At 38.4% G+C, this 20492-nt stretch overlaps 1 protein-coding gene across 2 annotated transcripts in view; it reads right to left on the reverse strand.

Annotated features, from left to right (window-relative positions):
- Window positions 1–335: 335 nt before the first annotated feature.
- Window positions 336–20492, reverse strand: part of col5a3 (collagen, type V, alpha 3) — a 57260-nt gene continuing 37103 nt past the window's right edge. For both annotated transcript variants that reach the window (XM_015372090.1, XM_015372089.1), the window contains 36 exons: window positions 20285–20338; window positions 20131–20175; window positions 19902–19955; window positions 19582–19626; window positions 19242–19295; window positions 19074–19127; window positions 18820–18873; window positions 18589–18696; window positions 18209–18298; window positions 17948–18001; window positions 17652–17759; window positions 17289–17396; window positions 17140–17193; window positions 14640–14693; window positions 14462–14569; window positions 14318–14371; window positions 10526–10579; window positions 9173–9226; window positions 9030–9083; window positions 8819–8926; window positions 8687–8740; window positions 8546–8599; window positions 8376–8429; window positions 8247–8300; window positions 8032–8139; window positions 7878–7931; window positions 7695–7748; window positions 7520–7627; window positions 7375–7428; window positions 7057–7092; window positions 6592–6645; window positions 6183–6483; window positions 5944–6056; window positions 5755–5823; window positions 3193–3426; window positions 336–2966 (listed from right to left, as the gene is read on the reverse strand). In XM_015372090.1, the coding sequence (XP_015227576.1) occupies window positions 2820–2966; window positions 3193–3426; window positions 5755–5823; window positions 5944–6056; window positions 6183–6483; window positions 6592–6645; window positions 7057–7092; window positions 7375–7428; window positions 7520–7627; window positions 7695–7748; window positions 7878–7931; window positions 8032–8139; window positions 8247–8300; window positions 8376–8429; window positions 8546–8599; window positions 8687–8740; window positions 8819–8926; window positions 9030–9083; window positions 9173–9226; window positions 10526–10579; window positions 14318–14371; window positions 14462–14569; window positions 14640–14693; window positions 17140–17193; window positions 17289–17396; window positions 17652–17759; window positions 17948–18001; window positions 18209–18298; window positions 18589–18696; window positions 18820–18873; window positions 19074–19127; window positions 19242–19295; window positions 19582–19626; window positions 19902–19955; window positions 20131–20175; window positions 20285–20338 (2916 nt within the window). In that variant the 3' untranslated portion in view covers window positions 336–2819. The remainder of the gene's footprint in view (window positions 2967–3192; window positions 3427–5754; window positions 5824–5943; window positions 6057–6182; window positions 6484–6591; window positions 6646–7056; window positions 7093–7374; window positions 7429–7519; window positions 7628–7694; window positions 7749–7877; window positions 7932–8031; window positions 8140–8246; window positions 8301–8375; window positions 8430–8545; window positions 8600–8686; window positions 8741–8818; window positions 8927–9029; window positions 9084–9172; window positions 9227–10525; window positions 10580–14317; window positions 14372–14461; window positions 14570–14639; window positions 14694–17139; window positions 17194–17288; window positions 17397–17651; window positions 17760–17947; window positions 18002–18208; window positions 18299–18588; window positions 18697–18819; window positions 18874–19073; window positions 19128–19241; window positions 19296–19581; window positions 19627–19901; window positions 19956–20130; window positions 20176–20284; window positions 20339–20492) is intronic.

The raw sequence follows: 20492 nt of genomic DNA on the forward strand, positions 1-20492 counted from the left end.
TCAGTCATTCCATTCCAGACATGGTTGTTTGCTCTCACCATTCATCTTCAAATACGTCCCTAGCATCTGTCTTCTTACCGCCTTTCCTCTTGAGGACTGAAACAAAGCTAATTGAAATAAATGAACTGGGGAGAAAATCAGACTTCATTACATCGATTGTGTTGGGTTTCTGATTGCCGCTTGTTGAGGGAATGTTCCAGACCTCATTGGTCGAGTAGAAACTAAACTGTCACAAAGAATTGCAGACAGTCTGAATCTGACACACTGGAAGTTTATGCAGTCTAACAGTATGGTCCTTTGATAAAAAAAAAAAAGAAGGAAACCAAATTGGAGCACCTTTATTTGCAAGTCAACTTTAGAAAAATGCATATTCATATTGCTGATAACAGCCTATGGGTTATATTGTCAAAGGAAGAACTGTACAGTTTATAAATTTAGTACAATAAACACTATTCACAAAAGGGGCAGTGAGATACAGGAGAGGAGGAGGGAAATAACTGCACTGCATAACTGCCATCAAACAAACAGAACAGCAGGACTGAATAATATAATTACACTCGCTGTTTACGCACTCTACATTTTGAGTCAGAGGAGGTAGTTAAGCGCTTGTTAGTTAAGCTTGAGATAAAATTTTCCATCAAACTGGAATTCATAGGTACGTGTAATTTTACATGATCTTGCAGCCTGATTTGCCAATTCAGAGAATAATATCTAACCCAGTTCATGGAAACTCTATTAATAACTGTGACTTTTAAAATGTATGCTTACTAGTGTTTCGACATGTAAAAAAAATAAGCTTTGATAAATAAATGATTCTTTTTTCACAATCTACTTATTTAATTTTTTTAATAATTTACATTTCCAATTGTATCCAATTAATCTAATACAATTAAAGTATAATTTAAAGGTCCAAATAGGATTTATTCTTAGGCTAAGTCATAGTTTGCATGCCGCAAAGATTTTAAAATATATAATTGTGAAAATGTAATGGTAAGGAGAAGCAATGTTACAAGAAATGCTTTATATAAACCATGGGAAATCCAGACAATAAGCAAAACCTGGAGATTGAAGACAATGGAAATTCAAAACCTAATATTACTCTAAAAGTTACTTTAAACAATTAGATTAAAATTGGTCACAGCTGCTGCATGAAGCCAAAATCAGAACTTAAGAAGCTGCAAAAACTTCCAAGATTATGTCCCAATAACCTAGCAATATCCTACTCTACCTAAGGAGCCGAGTTGAAGACACCCTTTTATCTCTTAAAGAAAGAAGAGAAATGTTGTTGTTAAGCATCACTGGGGTCTAAGTACATATTTAAATAATAAAAAAAGAATGACTGAATTGGCAGATAATTAAAGTTATTGAATGAGGTCACCCGATTTAAAAACAGTTTAAGTATAAATACATGTATGCTGGGTGACCCAAGTGGAGTTCTACAGTAGAGATGCCCTCACATGCAAATAAATATGTCATTTCAACTGGGAGGGTTATACTTTGAAACTTAATGTATGGAGATTATACACAAATCTGACATACATTTTTATTTTCTAAATAATATGTTTTGTCTAAGATATCTTTGTTTTTGATACTGGGTTCTATTTCTGAAAGCCTTTGGAACATTAGAATCTAAAATTGGCTTAGAAGCAGATTTTCCCCTTGCGAGCAATCAACCATGCTCCCCTGAACATTTTTGAGTCTCCATTCGCAGGCTTTGTGATAATAACACAATCAGCCAGAAGATGTGCAAATAAAAAAGGAATCTGTAGCACTGTCACAATCCTGGTTGAGTGTCTCGTGCTGCTGAAAGAGCAATAAACTATCTAGTCCTATAAACCTACCCATGGAGACACACAAACATAGTTACACAAAAATAACAGAATCATCTGTAGCACCACAGCAGAGCAAATTATGCCTGAATAAAAAACGCAAAGAAAAAAAATACGATGTGCACACAAAAAATCTTAAGTCAGGCATTGAAAATCAAACAGTTCATGTAAGAAAATTTGCTCTCAGTTGTATAAAATATTTCTTGGTGCAAAGCTTTCCTGTTTAGAGAAGAGAACACTAAGTGATTATTTACCTCTGCTGAATTGCTATTTCTCTAAAAAACAAAACTCTAGCCGGCAGAAACACAGATGGCTCGAAAACCTTGTTAGGAAGGTTATAGAACGGAAGCAGTCCATAAAAGAGAACAGCCGTATTCGTTCAAGTAAGCATTGGGTTCAATAGCTCACTACTCCTAATGAATATACAACAAGGTAATTCATCGAGCAAAGTGCAGTTGAAGGGTAAAAAGGACAATTTATCATCCCTGCACATAGAAATTTAATTACAGAGCTAGTGTGGAATTAATATGCTCTGCTGGTTCACAACTGCTCTGCAATTGTTATTGTTGAGCAATTTAAACATGCAAAGGAGTATTGCAATTCAGATTTATTCAGTCTTGGATTTTGCAAGATACTAGAATGGCGAGAAGTTAATTATCTAAAAAGTCCAACCTAGCTGTCCCATGTTGCAGTAAAAAAAGAAAGACTACTGCTTCTTTATGGTTGTGTAGGGTAGTCCTTCTGAATCCAGAGTATAATTTACAGTCCGCAAGAAAAGAGTAAAAGAAATTAAATATTTCCAACTCTAATAATTCCCTTTTATAAAAATGTCATCCCTGTTGTTTGGTATCTTCTTCTTGCTGCGATTCTCACTGTTAGAAATCCACAACATATTGCAAGGTGTGTAGATGGGTCTTAAATAATATACCACACAATGGAAAAGTTGACCCTCCACAGCCAGTCCAATTTCTTTTGTTGATTCTAGATGTGTTAGCCATTGAAGCATACTTGTCCAACTTGGAAGCCAAACTTCTGGCTGTTGTTGCCAAAGTCCAGTGGAGCAAAATCTATAACGGGTAGCAGCTCTGCGGAGGGGGAGACAATCTCTAAAATGGTCCTTCCCATGCCTTTGCGAGACTAAAGAAGAAAAATTAAAATCTGTATTAGCTTCAGCTTTGGTTCATTTTAACTAAAAAGCTCTACCAACCTTTAGCCAAAATCACTAATGAAGTTTGGGATTTGAAGATTACAAATGTATTCAACCAGCTGACAGCAGCAACATTGTTGACATGCAAATTACTCTCATTAATGATCATTCCACTTTTTGCATCCTGTCTTTTCTCTAACACATGCCAGCACTGACCTGGCATCCATCGTGCACTGGTGTAATGAAAGGGCTCTTGGCTTGTGTCAGTTCCTCATCATTACTGCCCCGGAAGCGGAGTGCATGCTGGTAGGAGCGGGAGGAGCTGTCAAACCAGCCAGCTGAGTTCTGACAGGTATAGGTGAAGCGCTGCCTGGCTGTGGCGCTTAGCAGCTTCAGGAAGGTCAGCTGAACTACATGCACGGGGTTCCCATCCCTGTCAATGTAAGAAAACTGAGTGGCATACAAACACGAGCATTAGTGTTCTGAAATGGAAGAGAAATAAAAAATGTGCTTAATTAAATTATTCCAATCAGACAATCAATACAAACAAAACACAGGTTTCCTCTCTGATATGAGATCAGATTAAAGTAGAGGGGTTATGAGACCTCCAAACAGCTGCACATGAGAACCATGAATGCCTGTCAATGGGACACAGCTGCACAGGGAATTTGTGTGAATAACTCTGACAGCTGACATCAACTGCTGCCAATGTCCAATCAGAAGCTTTATTACATATAATCTTCCAAGTCAAACAAAATTATACAGTGATCAGATTTATGAACAAAGGAAAACCTGATCGAGTCAAATATAGAACTGTAAAGGTGTGGACATATTTGTTGCTACAATGCAAAAAAAAAAAAAAAAAGAAGCGAGACAACTATTTGAAAATACTGTACATCTGAAAATACATGAAACTGGAGGAAATTCATCATTGTTTATTCCTCATTAAAAAAGACTGAATATGACCTGTTTAGCAAAATATTCATAATAATTAAACAAATATAATTGAACATGCTACGCTTAATTTAACATTCTGTTACGGCACCTTTCACTCCAATCACTGCTGACAAGCAATGTCTGCATTCCCTAATGAGAACTCAGAATTTGCCAGCATTTGGTTTGGCCTGCTCCTCTTAAGCAAATGCTCTCAGGTGCACATTATTATTTTCAGATCCTAAGATCAATGGAAAGATTTAATGTCTGGGTTTGTAGGATGGGTCTGGTGTTTTTTTCTAATAAATTCCTGAACACCTTTATTTGAGTGCTCTGTTTCTACTGTCATGTTGAAAGGGCACTGACTGAGGTTGCGATCTCCGACTCTGGGCAGCATGTCCTGCTCCAGGATTTCTTGGCAATCCCAAGGCTTTATTGCCCTATAAAAAATCTCTGGCCATGTGTAACGGCTTTGCCCTACAGCAAAACCAAGCACCTTCCCAGTGTTGGGGTATGTTGGATGTTTTCTTTTTCTGTCTGTAAAAACTACGATGACTCTCCAAAAATGTTCCAGTTTTTTCTTCATTTTTTAAAGGAGAATTTTCGTTCAATTAAAATCTAGATTTCTTTTGCAGCTGATGGCGCCAGTGGATCCCAACCCTCGTCTTCGTAAATTGAGCACAATGTAGTCCAAAATGGGACCATCAAAAAAATGGTGTAGTTTGAATATGGAATTCAGCTTTTGATGCTTTCCTTTGAATCTGATCAACCTGAAATGTCAATTCCTCCTTTAAAAGTTTGGCTGCAGTCAGTTGAGCATAATAGTTTTAATACAATTTGGAGCTGTTATCACAGAATGATTAATCTATTGTCTTAGAGCACATCAGATAGTCCTTGTTATGTCTTTATTTGAATTGTATTCAGGTTGATAAACACAGCAACACCAAACAACCCAATGGAATAGGACGATCATGGCTTCTGCAGGTAGGATCAAGCTTTGCACTTTTCTGTACTGAATCTGCACTTGGGCAAGACAACTTATCCCATGCCAGGTTAGACAAAGTCAACATCTGGAATGCTTTCCCTCTCTGCAACAGCAACATGAATTCTATCCATCCGTCCTCTCCCGCTTATTCCATCAGGGTCCCAGTGGGGCAGGTGCCTATCTGCAGCAGTCTATTGGGTAAAGGCAGGATATGCCCTGGAAAGGCCCCAAGTCTATTGCAAGGCAACACAGAGACATTCAACCATGCATACACACACACTCACATCTAAGGAAAATTTAGAGAAGCCAATTAACCCAACACTTATGTTTTTGAAAAGTGGGAGGAAGCTTGAGTACCCGGAGGGAACCCACACATGCATGGGGAGAACATGCAAACTCCATGCATAAAGACCCCAGCTAGGAATGGAACCCAGAACTGTCTTGCTGCAAGGCAACAGTAAAACAAACTTCAGCATCATAAATTAATAATAATAATAATAAAAAAAAAGGATTGCCTAATAAGGAGCTTTCTTGCAGTTAAAGCAGTAATATGCAATGTATTGTATACTCATGTTGGAATAAACACATTTGTAATGTCCAGCCTTTTGTCACATGTACAAACAAATCTATCAAACCTATTCTAGTAAATATTTGAAAAAGAAACAAGTATATTTTTATTATGTCATATAGTCTAAATGATAAGCAGAAAGGGTACCAGCAAAATTGTCTTTATTGACCCATGTCCTACACACTTAGTCTTCTGCACTAATATGAATTAAAAAGCCTTAGTTGATCATCTAAAAAAAAACATCTGTTTTTAAAAAGGTAAGAATGAATGCTAATTTATTTGATTTGTTTACCTGTTTGCCCCTCCTGTATTGGCTGAACCAGCTTCCTGGTTTCTCTTTGTTCCACGAGGACAGTTTAACCTATGTCCACAGGGGGCAGACAAAGGATGTGTATTCAAGTTTTTGGACTAAGACATGTAACATTTTACAGCACAGAATTTGCTTTACAATGCCAGAAACAGAGAGAGATGAAAAGCTTACCATCTCAATCTTTTTGTTAGGTTGCAGGCAGGTCTCTCCAAAGGCTGTAAAGTTACAGAAGACCTTAATGGAGTCTCTGTGACAGCCCTGGTTAGGATCTATCCAGTACTCTCCTAAAAGGCCAGGAATTGCGACACATTACATATAAAAACTAATACTTAAAGATGTTATTTTTTTGAAGAAATGTTCTTCTGATTAAGCTTTAATGCTCAGGTGCTGTGAGATAACCATTTTCTAACCATCTTTGTAGTCAGGTTGAACCATCATAAGTTCCTTGCAGGTCCTGGCTGGACTTTCAAAGGTCCCCAGGGGCTTTCTCATGAGCTCTACTTCATTCTTCATGGAAGAGAGAGTGGCAAACACCTCCTCCATTCCCTCAGCATCTTCCAGAGGCTGATCTCCCTGTAGGAACTCATCAGTGTTAAAATGGACATCTTCCTCCATTAATGGGGTTGCTCCTCCTGCATTGTCTGAGTGCCTTCGTCTTTTCCTCCTCTCTTCATGAACTGGCAGCGGTTGAACAAATGTTGCAGGGGGTCCCTGAAGGTTGGGAACATGGTTAAGGAGGCATTAAAATGGAACCAAAATGGTTGATGTTAGACTAAAACCAGCGTGCCATGATGTGGATCACATAGATCACATGCTTACCGGGGGTCCTGGAGGACCAGCAGGCCCTGGATCTCCTCTGGAACCAACATAACCCTGAAATGAATACAGGGACAGGAGGCTCATTTCACCTTATGCCTTGTTCACACCGGCCAGATGCTGTATAGCTGCTACTGATAGGATTTTCCAGCTGTGTTCATCAGCCTTCTGTGGTTAAAGCTGGGACACACTCACTGTCAGGATATGGTCTAAAATATCACAGCATAAACCAGACCAAAATCCTCTCAAAAAGTTCTAATAAAAAGAAAACCACAACAAGGATGGCAAGGAAATCTGTACAGCAAGTTTATGTTAAATGTAGTAAACACAACAGTGGACAGTGATTAGGAAGCACAGAACATGCTTCCCTACAAATGTAATGTCTCCTTTGTCCCCTGCATATGTTCCCAGCAGCTGCTTTCCACGAAGAGATGTGAATGCATAAACAAGACAGATTACAATACTTACCATCTCCCCCTTAGATCCTTTCTCGCCAGCTGCTCCCTTGGAGTTGAGAAAACAAATAACTAATCATTAAAAACAAGCACAATTAAAAGGATAAAAAACTATTAATGTTTAAATTAGGGAATTGCTCCAAGGCTGTTAAATATCTGTCAGACATGAGCTGATTTCAAACTGTTATCTCTAAGTTGGTTTTCGTTTATCCTTAATTTTTCTGCTTTTAATTTATTTTCTGATTATTGTCAGAATTGTGTTGAACAGAAAAAAAAAAAACAGATTGAGTTATGAAGGAAAGCAAGCAGTAGTAAAAGTTAAGGCACTCACAGACAGTCCGGGTGAACCTGGGTGGCCGACAGGACCAGGTGGGCCGACCACACCCTAAACATAAAAACAATCCATCATCATGTTAATTACCTTTATTTGTAGAAAACTAGGTACATGGCACACAATAATGTGAGATACCAGTTACCTCATCTCCTTTAGATCCTGGTAAACCTTGATTCCCTGGAAGGCCTCTATCACCTTTCTCACCAGGTTCTCCTGGGGGGCCAATTAAGCCAATCAACCCTCCATGGCCCTAAAGACAGAGATAAGCTTCATCAACGATGTTCTTCATATTGAATCACAAATAACTTTACACTTACTTTTTCTCCTTTTTTCCCAGGGTCTCCTTTTAACCCTGGTAGCCCTGGTGGACCCTAAAGTGGATGTAAAGAGTTTACAGCATTGCTGTAAATTCTGAATGCTTTATTTGACAAAAACATACCGAATATCATCACTTTGGAAAATCAATTTTCTCATTTAAAAAATATATTTTGTTATCTTACTATTGGTCCCGGCGGTCCGGTCTGTCCTGGTGGTCCATTCAACCCTTGCTCACCCTTTAAAACAGCAACATGGGGTCAACATGGTTATTGTGAGATAACAACAGTGGTCCAATGGATAAGTAACATTTTGCTTCTGTGGTCCACCCATACTAACCGCAGGACCTGGAATGCCTCGAAGACCTTCTGGGCCAGGCCTCCCTGGATGGCCTTGTGGTCCTACTGGCCCTGTCTTTCCAGGTGGACCTTGAGTTCCTTTAGTTCCCTATGAAGTACAAGCAAAGAGAGGAAAAACAATGTGTGATCTGCAGAAAAACGGGAAAAAAAGTGAAGCATCCAGTCACCAAGGTTAACTTTATATATATTCATTACTTTGACTCCCTTCATGCCTTGCTTCCCTTCTTTTCCTGCAGCACCAACATGACCCTGTGGAGAAAAGTTTAAGTGGGTTTAGTTGAAAATATTAGCTATGAATATTTTATTATTATAAAATAATCTCACCCTCCGACCAGGAGGTCCAGGTGGACCAGGCTCTCCAGAGGCTCCTGGTGGTCCCTAAATAAAACGTTGCAATTGAAAGCAGAACCATGGACTTTAAACACTAGGAAACACCAGCCTTTTTTAGGATTTTTTTTTTTAAGTCCAATAACTCACAAAACCACAAAACTCACAGTTTTTCCAATTTCTCCACTGTCTCCTTTAGGTCCAGGTGATCCATCAACCCCCTGGGAGAAGATTTATGATTATAGAGAAAAAATATCGAAAATTAAATTATTGAGGAAGCAATAATATAATCAATAAGATTCTGTTACATTGATGCCTGGTTCTCCAGGGGGGCCTGTATCTCCAGGGAATCCAAGAGGACCCTATGAGCAAAACAGCTGTAAGATTAAAAGATCAACTGTCTTTATAAAAGCTAAAATGAAAATAGCACATCTTCTCACAAGGTTGCCTTTAGGTCCATCTTCTCCTGGTATTCCTCTGGTTCCAGGTGGCCCTGCTGCCCCAGAAGGACCAGCATCACCCTTCTCACCCACATCACCTTTAGAACCCTGAACAAGCAGTAAAAGGGATCATGAAAAGGTTGAAGTCGCTACAAAACAAAGGTTTTAGCTTTTTATGAGTATAAATTTTGAAATGAAGCAAAAGTCTCACTGGAGGACCAGGCTCCCCAGCTGCCCCTGGATCACCTGCTTCCCCATCCTCCCCCTGATGAAAGGACAGGGTTTTAAACAATAAAACCAGCATATAGACTGATGCTCCAGTCTATTGTTAAACACAGTTTGTTTCTCTCTGACCTTCTCTCCAACAAGACCTGGCTGACCAACTCCTCCAGGCAAGCCAGGTGGGCCCTGCGTGTGAGAAAAGGAAAACAAGGAAAGCTTTAACGAAAACACAGGCTGATTTTAAATATTCATTTGCTTTCTGAAAATATTATTCTGCTGTGTTTTCTGTTTGCTTGAAAACATTTTTGCTCTACAAATGCTAAAACCGGTACAAAAATATCACAGCTTACAAAGAAAGTCCTGAAAGTCATCTGTTGCCATAGTCTGTGCATAATGTCTTGTCATAAAAAATCCTTTTCCTCATATTTTGTCAGTTTTTGTTTTGTTTTGTTTACGCATGTACACACTAGACTGTGCAAAAAGCTTCTAAGGAAGAGGAAAACACACAGAGCAACTGAACCCTTTCTGTCAACAGCTTTTCTCAAATCTATTTCATTCTCTTCTATCTTTTTCTGTATCAATCTATTTATAGATTTGAACTACCTCTGGAGTGCTGCATGTCCATGTTTCTTGTGATAAAGCACTAACGTGAGCTTCACAGCTCTCTGCAGCTGACTGCTAAATAATTTAAAAATAAAAGAGAATGCACAAGGACAGCCACTGCTTGAAGTAAATATAACTGCCTCTCCAGGATAATAGTCTTATGCCTCTTAATGATTTATGGAGTATTAAATATAACTCTTTTGCAGGGATTACATTGTAATAAATTTTAATATTTAAACTTTCAAAAGCAATGGGATTTACGTATAAAGATGTGCATTAAAGAAAAGAGTCGATAGAGAAAAAAGGCCCACCTGCTTTGACATTAGGGTTTGAAATGCCTCTTAATGGCTCAACATTTCAAGATCAACACTGCCATAATTTTATTTTATTTTTATATGATAGTGCAATATGGCTTAATTTTTGTGTTAGAAATCATAGAAAAAAAATCTGTTTTGTGAGCCATTTTTTCTCGAACCATATTGTTCACAACCAAAATATGTCTGAAACTATGCAAAAACACTCAAAATAAACCATCATAAATATGGTTGTTTGAATAAATGGTTTTGCTAAATATGCTGATTGCATTACTGAATTAAATCCAGCTTTTTGTTGTTTTAAATGGTTTATTGAATATACATTGATTATATATGCTCTAGGTCACTGCCACTAGAATATTGTCATTAGGGACATTATTGTAAAAAGTTAAAAGAAAATGCGACGAACATGATAGAAAAGGCATTTTAGAATGAACTAAAAATATATCTTCAGAGGAAAATTATTTCTTTAATGTTGTTGTTATACTGTGAACTAAATAAAACTGTCAGCGTAATCAAGCAAATGGCCTTATTCTAACGTAGATGTAAATATGATTAGAAAAAACACCTCAGCTCCAGGGGGTCCCTGAGGGCCTCGTGGGCCGTGCTGTCCTGGAGGCCCCTGAAAAGAAAGAAAATAATAATTTCTATGTGGATCAAATATAAAACATTAAGCATTACAAAGTAAATGCGAGCTGGTGCCTCCTACATTAAATAAGAGTTAGATGTCAGCCCACGCTTGAATGCTCATGCAATGGCCCAGTATCTCTGATTATCATAGTACTGACATGATGAAGACGTCCAGACAGGTCATTACCCTCAATACGACAAAAGCTCCAACTCTGGCCCATTTTGCCTCTGACTGCCTCTCTCTTATTCTCACTTATTAATAAGAAACCTCTAGCCTGCAATATGCTCAAGCATATTCTCTCAGCCAGCGACAACATGTGATTTGACTTGTCTGTGCAGCTTAAGAGAGCACCAAGCAATTAATCTTAACAGTTCCTGGCTTCAGTTTTAGTTGAGTTGATGTTGAGCTGTGCTCTGAATCACTCTGAAGTCGAAGAGGGAACCTTGTGCAGTAAAGACACTGAAACAGAGTGACAGACATTCTGCACAGGGAGAGACCGTGTGGGACTGGAGGAAACACATATCCTTCTGGCACAGAAACATTTCAGCATTATAGGGGAGAACTCTGTGATCCGCAACATTGACACATGAATAAAACTTTCCCACTGAGTCCTCAGCTTCTCCCCTCTCTCCTATCTCTCTCTTGTTTTGGTTCCATTTTAATGCATTCCCTCCCTAATCTGACTGTGGAGAAGGCAAGCTATAGTGAATCTTGCTGAGCGTGTGTTCATGGCTGACAGCGTTGCAAGATGACTGTCACAAAGGAGGATGCTCATTAGACAGCCAAGGCTGAGGCTAATCTGATTAGCAGCTGTCACACTGTCTTCCTGCTCACAATAAGCACCCCGCCTTTTCCTTCCACTCTAACACTCCATTCTGTCAGAACTTTTTTCTTTTGCCCACCCTTCCTTTTGCATGCTGAGCCACCATGTTCATTCCCTTGCATTATATATTTTTTTCAACATTAAGCACAGGAATTCCCTTAGAACACACAAATTCAAAGAGGACATGTAAATTAAAGCCTATTGACTCACCATGATCATCACTCATATAGTTTTATAGACTAAAACCAGTGCTAATGACAAACAGATTGCAAAAGACATTAAGCTGGTTAGCGTAAAACAGACCTTTAGGTATTGCTGCTCTTCTACTAATGAATCATTTAGTTGTTAATGTTACTGTTGGTGAATGATAGCGATAAATCCCTTCTGCTGTCTCTCTATTCGTCAGTGCATACATTGTCTTCCTGGCTTGGAATGCATTGAATATTAGCAGAAGCTGAAGCATAATTAGCTATATTAGTTACACCTGTGTTTATTTCTGTGACGGCAAATCCAATTACCTGCTCTCACAAAGACGGTTTCCAAGGGAAAACACAAATTTAGATGAAATGCTCAAAATTACCAAAGCTATTGAACTGGGGAAGAAGATTAAAGCTTGGGAGCCTGAGGTAAAGAATATACATTTCCTTCTAATTTATTTATACTTGCCTCACTTTAGGAGTTAAGATGCAAACCCCAGGTTACCGTTTTTTTAAAGATACTGTAAGTCTTAGGAATAATGTGAAAATAACAAGACTTAATCCTGAAGCCATGTGAGATTGATGGAAACCGATGTTAACAATCATCATCATCAAAGTTTGATATCCGGCAACACAATCAGCACAGCTGTTGCTAATTAAGTTAACTGACGTAACTAATCAAAGTTTAATAAGCTCAGGTGAATTGCCCTTGTACTACATGCAGTTCAATCATAGTTGAGACTAAATTTACAACAACCACATTATAAAAACATGTACTGGATGTAAGCAGCTTTATCCTGAATGGTGACGTGATGCAGACTTGATGATGACCTTGTTTTGTTTTTTTTATTTCTTCCAAGCATGGCCTTTAGAAGTCAGGGGGGTAAATAAAATGACCCAGAGTAAAGAAAAATAGAGAAACAGCTTTAATATGATAAGGAAAATATGTACTAATAAACCCAGAGACAAACAGAGAAAACAACATAGTCTATCGAGGGCAACCTGTACACTGCTGGAGCCAACGAAGAGTCTCTGGGGGTAAAATGGAGTTCACCCGGTTTTAACAGAGAAACTCCAAACAGCATAACGAGGCTTACAGTTCAAACCACAAACATAAGATAGAAATCTGAACTGACAATCAACGTAACCAGCCCTTCCAAAGAGGTAGGATCCTAACACTCTGTGGCTTAGAGAGATAACTTCTGAGTTTATCAGAAAAGGGGTGAGCTGTATGTTTATTATTGTATTGCCATAGCAGCTGAAAACCCCCATGGTGAGGAGCAGACATGGATATGATATACTACACCATTTCATACCGACTTTATTTATAAAGGACTTTTAAACAACCACAGTTTCTAAGTAGACAGTGAAGGAACTTCTCTACATTGCAGGGGAAGGCTACCCCACATATGAGGAGGAATAGAGAAAGCACTGTCCCCTCTAAGCTCACTTTTAGACCCACAGGAGCTGCTATCCAACTGACCTGAGGGCTGAGAAGGTAAGTATGCTTGAAGAAGCTCAGATAGGTAAGGTGGGGCAAGGTCATTCACACAGTCAGACAAGACTCTAAATATCACATAACATATAAATAACACATTTTTCTGACTTAGTTTGAACATTTTTGAGAAACACATTTGCTTTACCTGATCTCCCTTGTTATCAAAGTTTTTTTTAACAGGAGTCCTTGTGTCCCTATATTACCGAAATTTTATAAGAACAAATGTAAACAAAAAATAGCCTTTTAACAAAAGAAAATAAGGCTAAGTAATTTTTTTGCAATAAAGTGGAAACTGAATAAAATCTGGTAAATGCAGAAAGGTTAGTCTCGGAATTATGCATCTGAGGCAAATGCCTATTAAAACTAAAGCAATATAAAACAATTTGCTCTAATCTCTATCTGACACCCAGGAAGGTCTGTATATTACTCTATATCATTTGGTCATTACAGAATTAAGAAATCTTGTACTGTATAAAAACATTATCTAGAGAAATACTAATGAAACAATAACTAATCATGACACTGAACTCAGGACCATAGACCATTGATTCAAGCTAACAGCAAGATATATTTCTTTAGACAAAAGATTAAAGTACGGAAGACCAGTTACTGCTCTGTGTAAACCTAGCTTTAATGAGAGAGCTTTTCCATTAAGGTTTTGAAAAACATCAGACGCTGACTTTTATCTTAAAGCATTTCTCACAAGGTCCTTCCCCCCCAAAATCCACAAATTTTCAGATGAACTGGTGCCCCTTCAATTGTTATCTTTAACAAAGCTGTTCAATAAACCAGTCATAGAATTTTTGCTTCAAACTGTGTTTCAAACCTCACAAAAAGAGCAAGAATATTGCTATATAAAATAGCTGTGGCTTGATGATACCAAAGCTTTTTTAAGGTCAAACAGTGGATCAAAGATTTACAAATGAATCTAGAATATAATACATCTTCAGCACCATTGACTTATTTAAAAATGTCATAGCATGCAGATAAAAAGAAAACACATGCATACATTGGAAAAACCAGAAGACCAATTCTAGGGGGCAAAATGCATGCAACAGTTATGTTTTATGACCATCTTGCTAATTTATTGGCAGAGAAAGAAAAAATGGTTTGCAACATTCATGCCCGATTTTCATTTAAAAAATACTGTGATCAGTGTTCATATTTGAATTCCTTTATATTTTATCAAACCTGGGCAGTGCTAAACCTACCATTGGACCAACATGCCCATTCTCTCCTTTCTCTCCTGGGGGTCCTGGCATTCCCTACATGGTGATAAGTAAAATAGAGAGAGAGACATTTTAACTGTTAAGGCATAATTGAGTTATCAACTATAACAATAGGGCTATTTTTACCTGCAATCCAGACGGACCAGATGGTCCCTTAAAGCCCCTAGATCCCTCATCACCTTTTGGTCCATTTAAGCCCATTTGACCCCGTAGACCTGGCTCTCCATCCATGCCCTGAAATATCCAGAAGACTGTTAAGAAGATGTACAAAACAATAGCAGTATGATTTAAGTATGGTTCATACAGAAGGTCCTGGATGGCCGACAGGTCCTTGAATCCCTACGGGTCCAGGAGGTCCCTGAAAACAAATTCATCACAAACCAACTGAGACATATTGAACATTGTGATTAACAGCAGAGTGTCTTGAGATGACATGTGTTGTGAATTGGTGCTATATGAATAAAGTGAATTGAACTGAATACTATTAATGGCTCTCAAAAATAATAAGCTAAGTCTTTGTCAACTCACAGAGATAAATGGTTAGTATATAAGGCAGCCGCTAGTTTAGGCTTTAGCACGACTACTAAATTTAACTTAGAACCCAGAAAATAAAGGTGGAATTATCCAAATCTTGGAGCATAAAGTCTTAAGCATTCACCAAAACACAGCAGCAACTGCAGCCTAGTTAAGTCCCTCAGCTACATTTTCATAATCTTTCTCACGCTAACATATTTAAAGTGCATCCTCATTAGTTCAGCTGTCAATTAATTTTGCTTCATGTTTCTAGTCTTGGCATTTCATAGATACCATATGGAGGCTGGTTTCCTACATGTGCCAGAGAAATCGTGCTTAGAAAAAAGCATATCTCAAGAGAGTATCCTAATCAAGTGATCGACTTTATTACATTTAAGCTGGATCCAGTAAGAAAGTAGGAAGGGCACATTGATGGAATATGAATTTGTGTTTGAAGATATAACTTGTGATATATATGACCTTCAACATTTCAATGGGTGGAGTATTTAAGCTGTGAAGCCTCCAGCTGCATCTGGATTTGATGAGCTGCACCCCTCTGTCTGTTGCTGCCTATCTTCCTTCTGCTTTGGTTGTCAGTTGCTGCTTTGTTCTCTTCTTCCTTTTCACCTCATTACCCTCCTTGGGATCCTGGGCAAGACCCTCTCCTCACTTCCTTACATGAGTAACATATGTTCAAGGATGTGTGCTCATCACTCCGTAACATGTTCGACAACATGGCAATGGAGAGATGAGCCAAATTCAAACTATATTAGCCACTTAGGATGTATTTTAACATTTACACTTTACTTGTATGACTTTTTTTTTTTTTACAGAAGGTGTGTACCAGTCTACTAATACTCTTTTCACATCAGTTGGGTGCTCTTCTCTGTAGGAAGCATACAAATCCTGATATGACTTTTATTTATCTTTCTGGGTCATCTTCACTCACTGTTCCACATTTCCATTGAGCTGTTTTCAATAAAAAAAAAGTTGTTTTTTTTTACAAAACACTTTCATGGTATAAGACATAGGAATTACCCAGATAAATGTCTTTGTGTGCTTAAGAATTAAGAATGTTTAAAAAAAAAATGTAGAGCATTGGGCAGCCCAAGAAAAGCTAAATGACTAACTATTAGATGATTCTACAGATTTTCTAAACGAAAAAATTGCCACATCTTGACGGACAAAAAGCTTGATGAACAAAAAGCTCTTTTTATCTTAAACAATTCAAATAAGACTAAATTAAAAATGTAAAGTAATAACTTCAGTGAAATTATAAATTTAATTCAAATTATAAATGTTTTGCCTCTCTATATGGTGCTTCTTAGTATGGAAGCATAGGTCACTATGCTAGGTCACTATTTTCAGTATGTGTACTCACATACTGAAAATTGTGGTTGTGCATTTAATAGCAGCAGATAAAGATCGTATTTACAATTCCTTAACAAATATATATTGTAAATAGTTGACTTGAGCCTGTTGATCTGGTCTTTTTGATACTAGATAGTAGTTTGATTAATATAATCCTTTTTTTATAGTGATAAATTGGACATATTTTAAGAGGATTCCTAATGTCACATTACAATGGCTAATAGATAATAAAACATTGGGGCAAAGTTATGCAACACAGTTTAGTCTTTTGGAGGAAGAAGGATGTGCTTGAATGCTGTTAGGCACAAAATGACAAAATGAATTTTTGGTTCGATCATTATCAGGCAGTATTAATGATTTCTTTATTGTTTAGTATTAGATTTACGCTTCTTTTCCTTTGCCTACCTGTTTACTTGGCTTTTTTTTTTACTTTTTAGAAAAACATTATAGCGAACAAGCTGTTTAGACAACATAATTGTTCATTTATAGGGAGGGTTTATCAGATGCTCTTATACATGTGTAAGCCAAAATGGTGTATTACCACAAGTCGTTCTGAAAGCCTGCTATAACCTGCTAAAACTACCATAAAAATAAAAAGCCTTGTGGTCCAAGAGTGATCTACTCCCATAACCCCATATCACACCTCACCTCAGCATGAACAGGTAAAAAAGGGTCTATTCCTAGGCTATATGGTATTTCTGCATTTCTAGTTACTTTGAACAGTTAATGCAAAACAAAAGCTATTGGTTAGATGTAAAGAATTAAGATTTTTTGACACTGAACATATTTCAGCAACTCTTCCACCCAAGAGCTAATGGCAGCTGTTCACAGAGTGCGGGCGCAACTATTAGTCAGATCTTCAATTAGCCACTAACAAAAAAATGTTAGTTTTATTCAAATAAAAAAATAATTTAACTTACAATTTCTCCTTTGTCTCCTTTGCTGCCCTTTTGGCCCGGTCCACCTGTTTCTCCCTAAGTATGATTATAACTCGTGAATAACAGAGTTAGATATCAGTACAAACTTCACAATAAAGCTGCATTACAGACTTACTCCCTAATGCAAGTACCTTGTCTCCGTCCTCCCCAGGAGGCCCAGGAGGTCCTATAACCCCGGGCAACCCTGTGGGTCCTAGTTCCCCGTCACGCCCAGCAGGGCCAATGGTTCCCTTCTCTCCCTTATAAATAAATAGGAAAGGAGCAGATGTCTGAGAATTGTTCAGATGGTACCTACTGCCCTCATATTGCAGCATGACACATTGATTAATGTGTCACTTCAGGTTGGCAAAATCACTTTCGAGATTGAGTTTGCATTTTGTCGCTTAAACTGTCTTGGACCTCTTTCTCATAATAACACTTTCAAACCCTTTATACCTCATGGTAGGAGGTAAGGTTGGACTCAGAAAGAAAATGAGCTATTTTCCATTTCTTACTGGCATGCCTTTCTCTCCATTTGGCCCAGCAGGGCCCACGCTGCCTGGTCGTCCTGGTGGGCCAATTGCTCCAGCGGGCCCAGCAGGACCCCTCTCTCCTGTAGCACCCTGAAAATAAAAAGCTGAGATGAGCTGAAGTGAGAATATCACATGAATCACTGTTTTATTTAATGCAGCGGCCACGATCAATGGTCACCATGGGAACAGCCTTACGTTTTATGAGTCTTCCTGTTCTATATTAAATCAGCACAGGTCAATAAATGGTATGAAAAGCAATTTACCAAAATTAAACTTACAGTAAGCCCTGGAACACCTGGTAGACCTTCTCCCCCCTTGAGACCAGCAGGGCCCTGTGAAAAAAATCACCTTCAGTATACAGTGAAAACTGCCTTCAACCTTCTAATGAGTTGGTAATTACTTCTTGCAGAAGCATATTTCTCTAAAACTACAAAAGCTGTTTTTTCACCTGCATTTTAAAACCAAGGTGCACATTTCATTGGAGTCTGCTTTTAAAAGTCAGGGCTGGTGGACATGGAATATCTGAAAGTTTATGTTACCATTGCACCAGGGGTTCCTCTGCTTCCTCTGAAGCCTTTAAGGCCAGCGGGTCCACTCTTCCCAGGGATTCCTGATGGACCTGGATCTCCCTAAAAACCACACATACACACTTAGCAATAAATGCATGGTGGGTAACTAGAGAATAAAAGCTGTCACAAACCGCACAAAAACAGCAAATCTTTCAGAGGTTGTGTATCTATTTTCTACGTCATACACTTAACGCTTTAAGCTTTCCTCTTTACATTATCAGTTAATTAGAGAAGTCAGGATTAGACTGAGAAGATAAGATATTCAGGCAGTGCTAAAGAAAGTGTTAAGGTTATCTAATAGTATTATTCATAGTAATAGGTGACCTGACAAACTGATGAATAGCTCTCACCTTAGCACCCTCCTTTCCAGCAGTTCCTGGTAAACCGTGCTCACCTGGTGGTCCTGGTGAACCTGGATGACCTCTATCTCCAGCTGGCCCTGTCTCACCAGATTTTCCCTGAAGATAAAAGACACTATGTAACAGCTAAGCATACACATCTTGTATCAGTAACAGATTACTAAGAAAAATATAAAAATAAAAAAATAAAACAGCTGAGACTCCTTTGATTAATCTGTTTACCTGTGGCCCAACAACTCCTGGGGGGCCAGGTGGTCCATTCTTGCCTTGGAAACCCTGAGGGAAGAGAAGTTAGGTAGGTTGCTGAACATCAGTTAAGCTGATTCGGAGCAAGTTCAGGCAAAGAAGGAATATTTTTATTAGAATCAATGAATCACGTGTAATCTCAGCGTGATCTACTCTACTCAATAAATACACTCCTAATAAAATTTTTATCCTCACTTTAACAAACGTGTATATGAAAAAAAATGACTCACTGGTTCTCCTCTCTGACCTGGATGACCTGGTAATCCATCCTTCCCTGGTAGACCCTGAAAATAAGGATTTTTTCCCTTACATCACTGAATAACCTAGAAATGTGGGTGAAATGTACACAGAAAAAAGGAGTATCATTAGATCATAAAGCAAGCATTTAACCTACTCACATTGGGTCCCTTCGGTCCTGTTTCTCCATTTTGACCTTGTGGCCCTTGAGGACCCTAAAAAATAAGAACAAAATCACATTTCACATTATTTGCAGCCAGGTTCATACAGTCTAGTGGTAACCAAAATCCCTCCTTAAGGGCCACAATTCTCCATGGCTTAGATGTGTCCTTGCTTCCTAACGCCTGAATTGAATATTTCATTTTTAAGCCTTAATCTCATGCTGAGGAGAATTTAAACATTTCAGTTTGCTCTGTTGCAGTAGGGACACATGTAAAGCATGAAGGACATCAGCTCTTCAGGACCGGAATTGGACACTAGGTACAGTAAAGAGTTCTTTACCTGTTCTCCAGGAGATCCTGGAGGACCATCTTGTCCAGCTGATCCCTGCCAAGAGGAAAAAGCAAAAGCCAAACAAAAACTCATTTAAGATTATTTACTGAAACTGTTATTTATCTGTTTAACTATCCCAACTTTGGTGAGAAAGTAAACTGAGCAAACCCCCTGCCAGGCAGTTTTTATAACACCAGATGGCCTGTCATAGAAGTGAAATGTAACAACCCCCTCCATCTCGCTCGACACATTTATCCATACTTTATGAGGCAGCCAGGTGTGTTTATGTATGTATAACTGCATGTCTCTGTTTATGGCACAAAGCTTACCTTTTCTCCAGGCTTCCCAGTTGGCCCCCTTGCTCCTCTGCCTCCCCGGGATCCCTTTGGAATACAAGCATCTGCCTGATTAGCACATGTATGACTAGAGGTGGAAGATAAATGTATGATGATCTGAAAACCCTTTGGTGATCGGATGTTTGTGTCACTCCCACAAATTGTTTTTACTTTGTTCTGCCTAATTTGACAAAAGTATTGTGCATAATCCATGCATGCTTACATTAGGACCTCTTTGACCTCCAGAACCTGGTTGACCAACAGGACCCTGTATTGTAAAGGTCAACAGTTATTTATCACTTAGATACTTTAAAAATATCCCCAACATGAAGCTTAATATGATGAGATGTAGACTAAAATATCAGTGTAGTATTTACCCTTCTTCCTTTTTCTCCCAGGGATCCGGCCACACCAGGGAAACCAAGTGATCCCTGAAGACATGTGGAAGTTAATCAGCCTCAGCACTCCATTTATCATACGTCATCCCCAATGTCTCATTAACTTATAATTAACCACTGTATCGAATTAAAGCAAATCTAATCCATGAGCCTTAAATACATCATTCATCAACATGTAATGAATTGA

This window comes from Cyprinodon variegatus, unplaced genomic scaffold (genome assembly GCF_000732505.1).
Source record: "Cyprinodon variegatus isolate N-32 unplaced genomic scaffold, C_variegatus-1.0 Scaffold68, whole genome shotgun sequence".
NCBI lineage: Eukaryota > Metazoa > Chordata > Actinopteri > Cyprinodontiformes > Cyprinodontidae > Cyprinodon > Cyprinodon variegatus.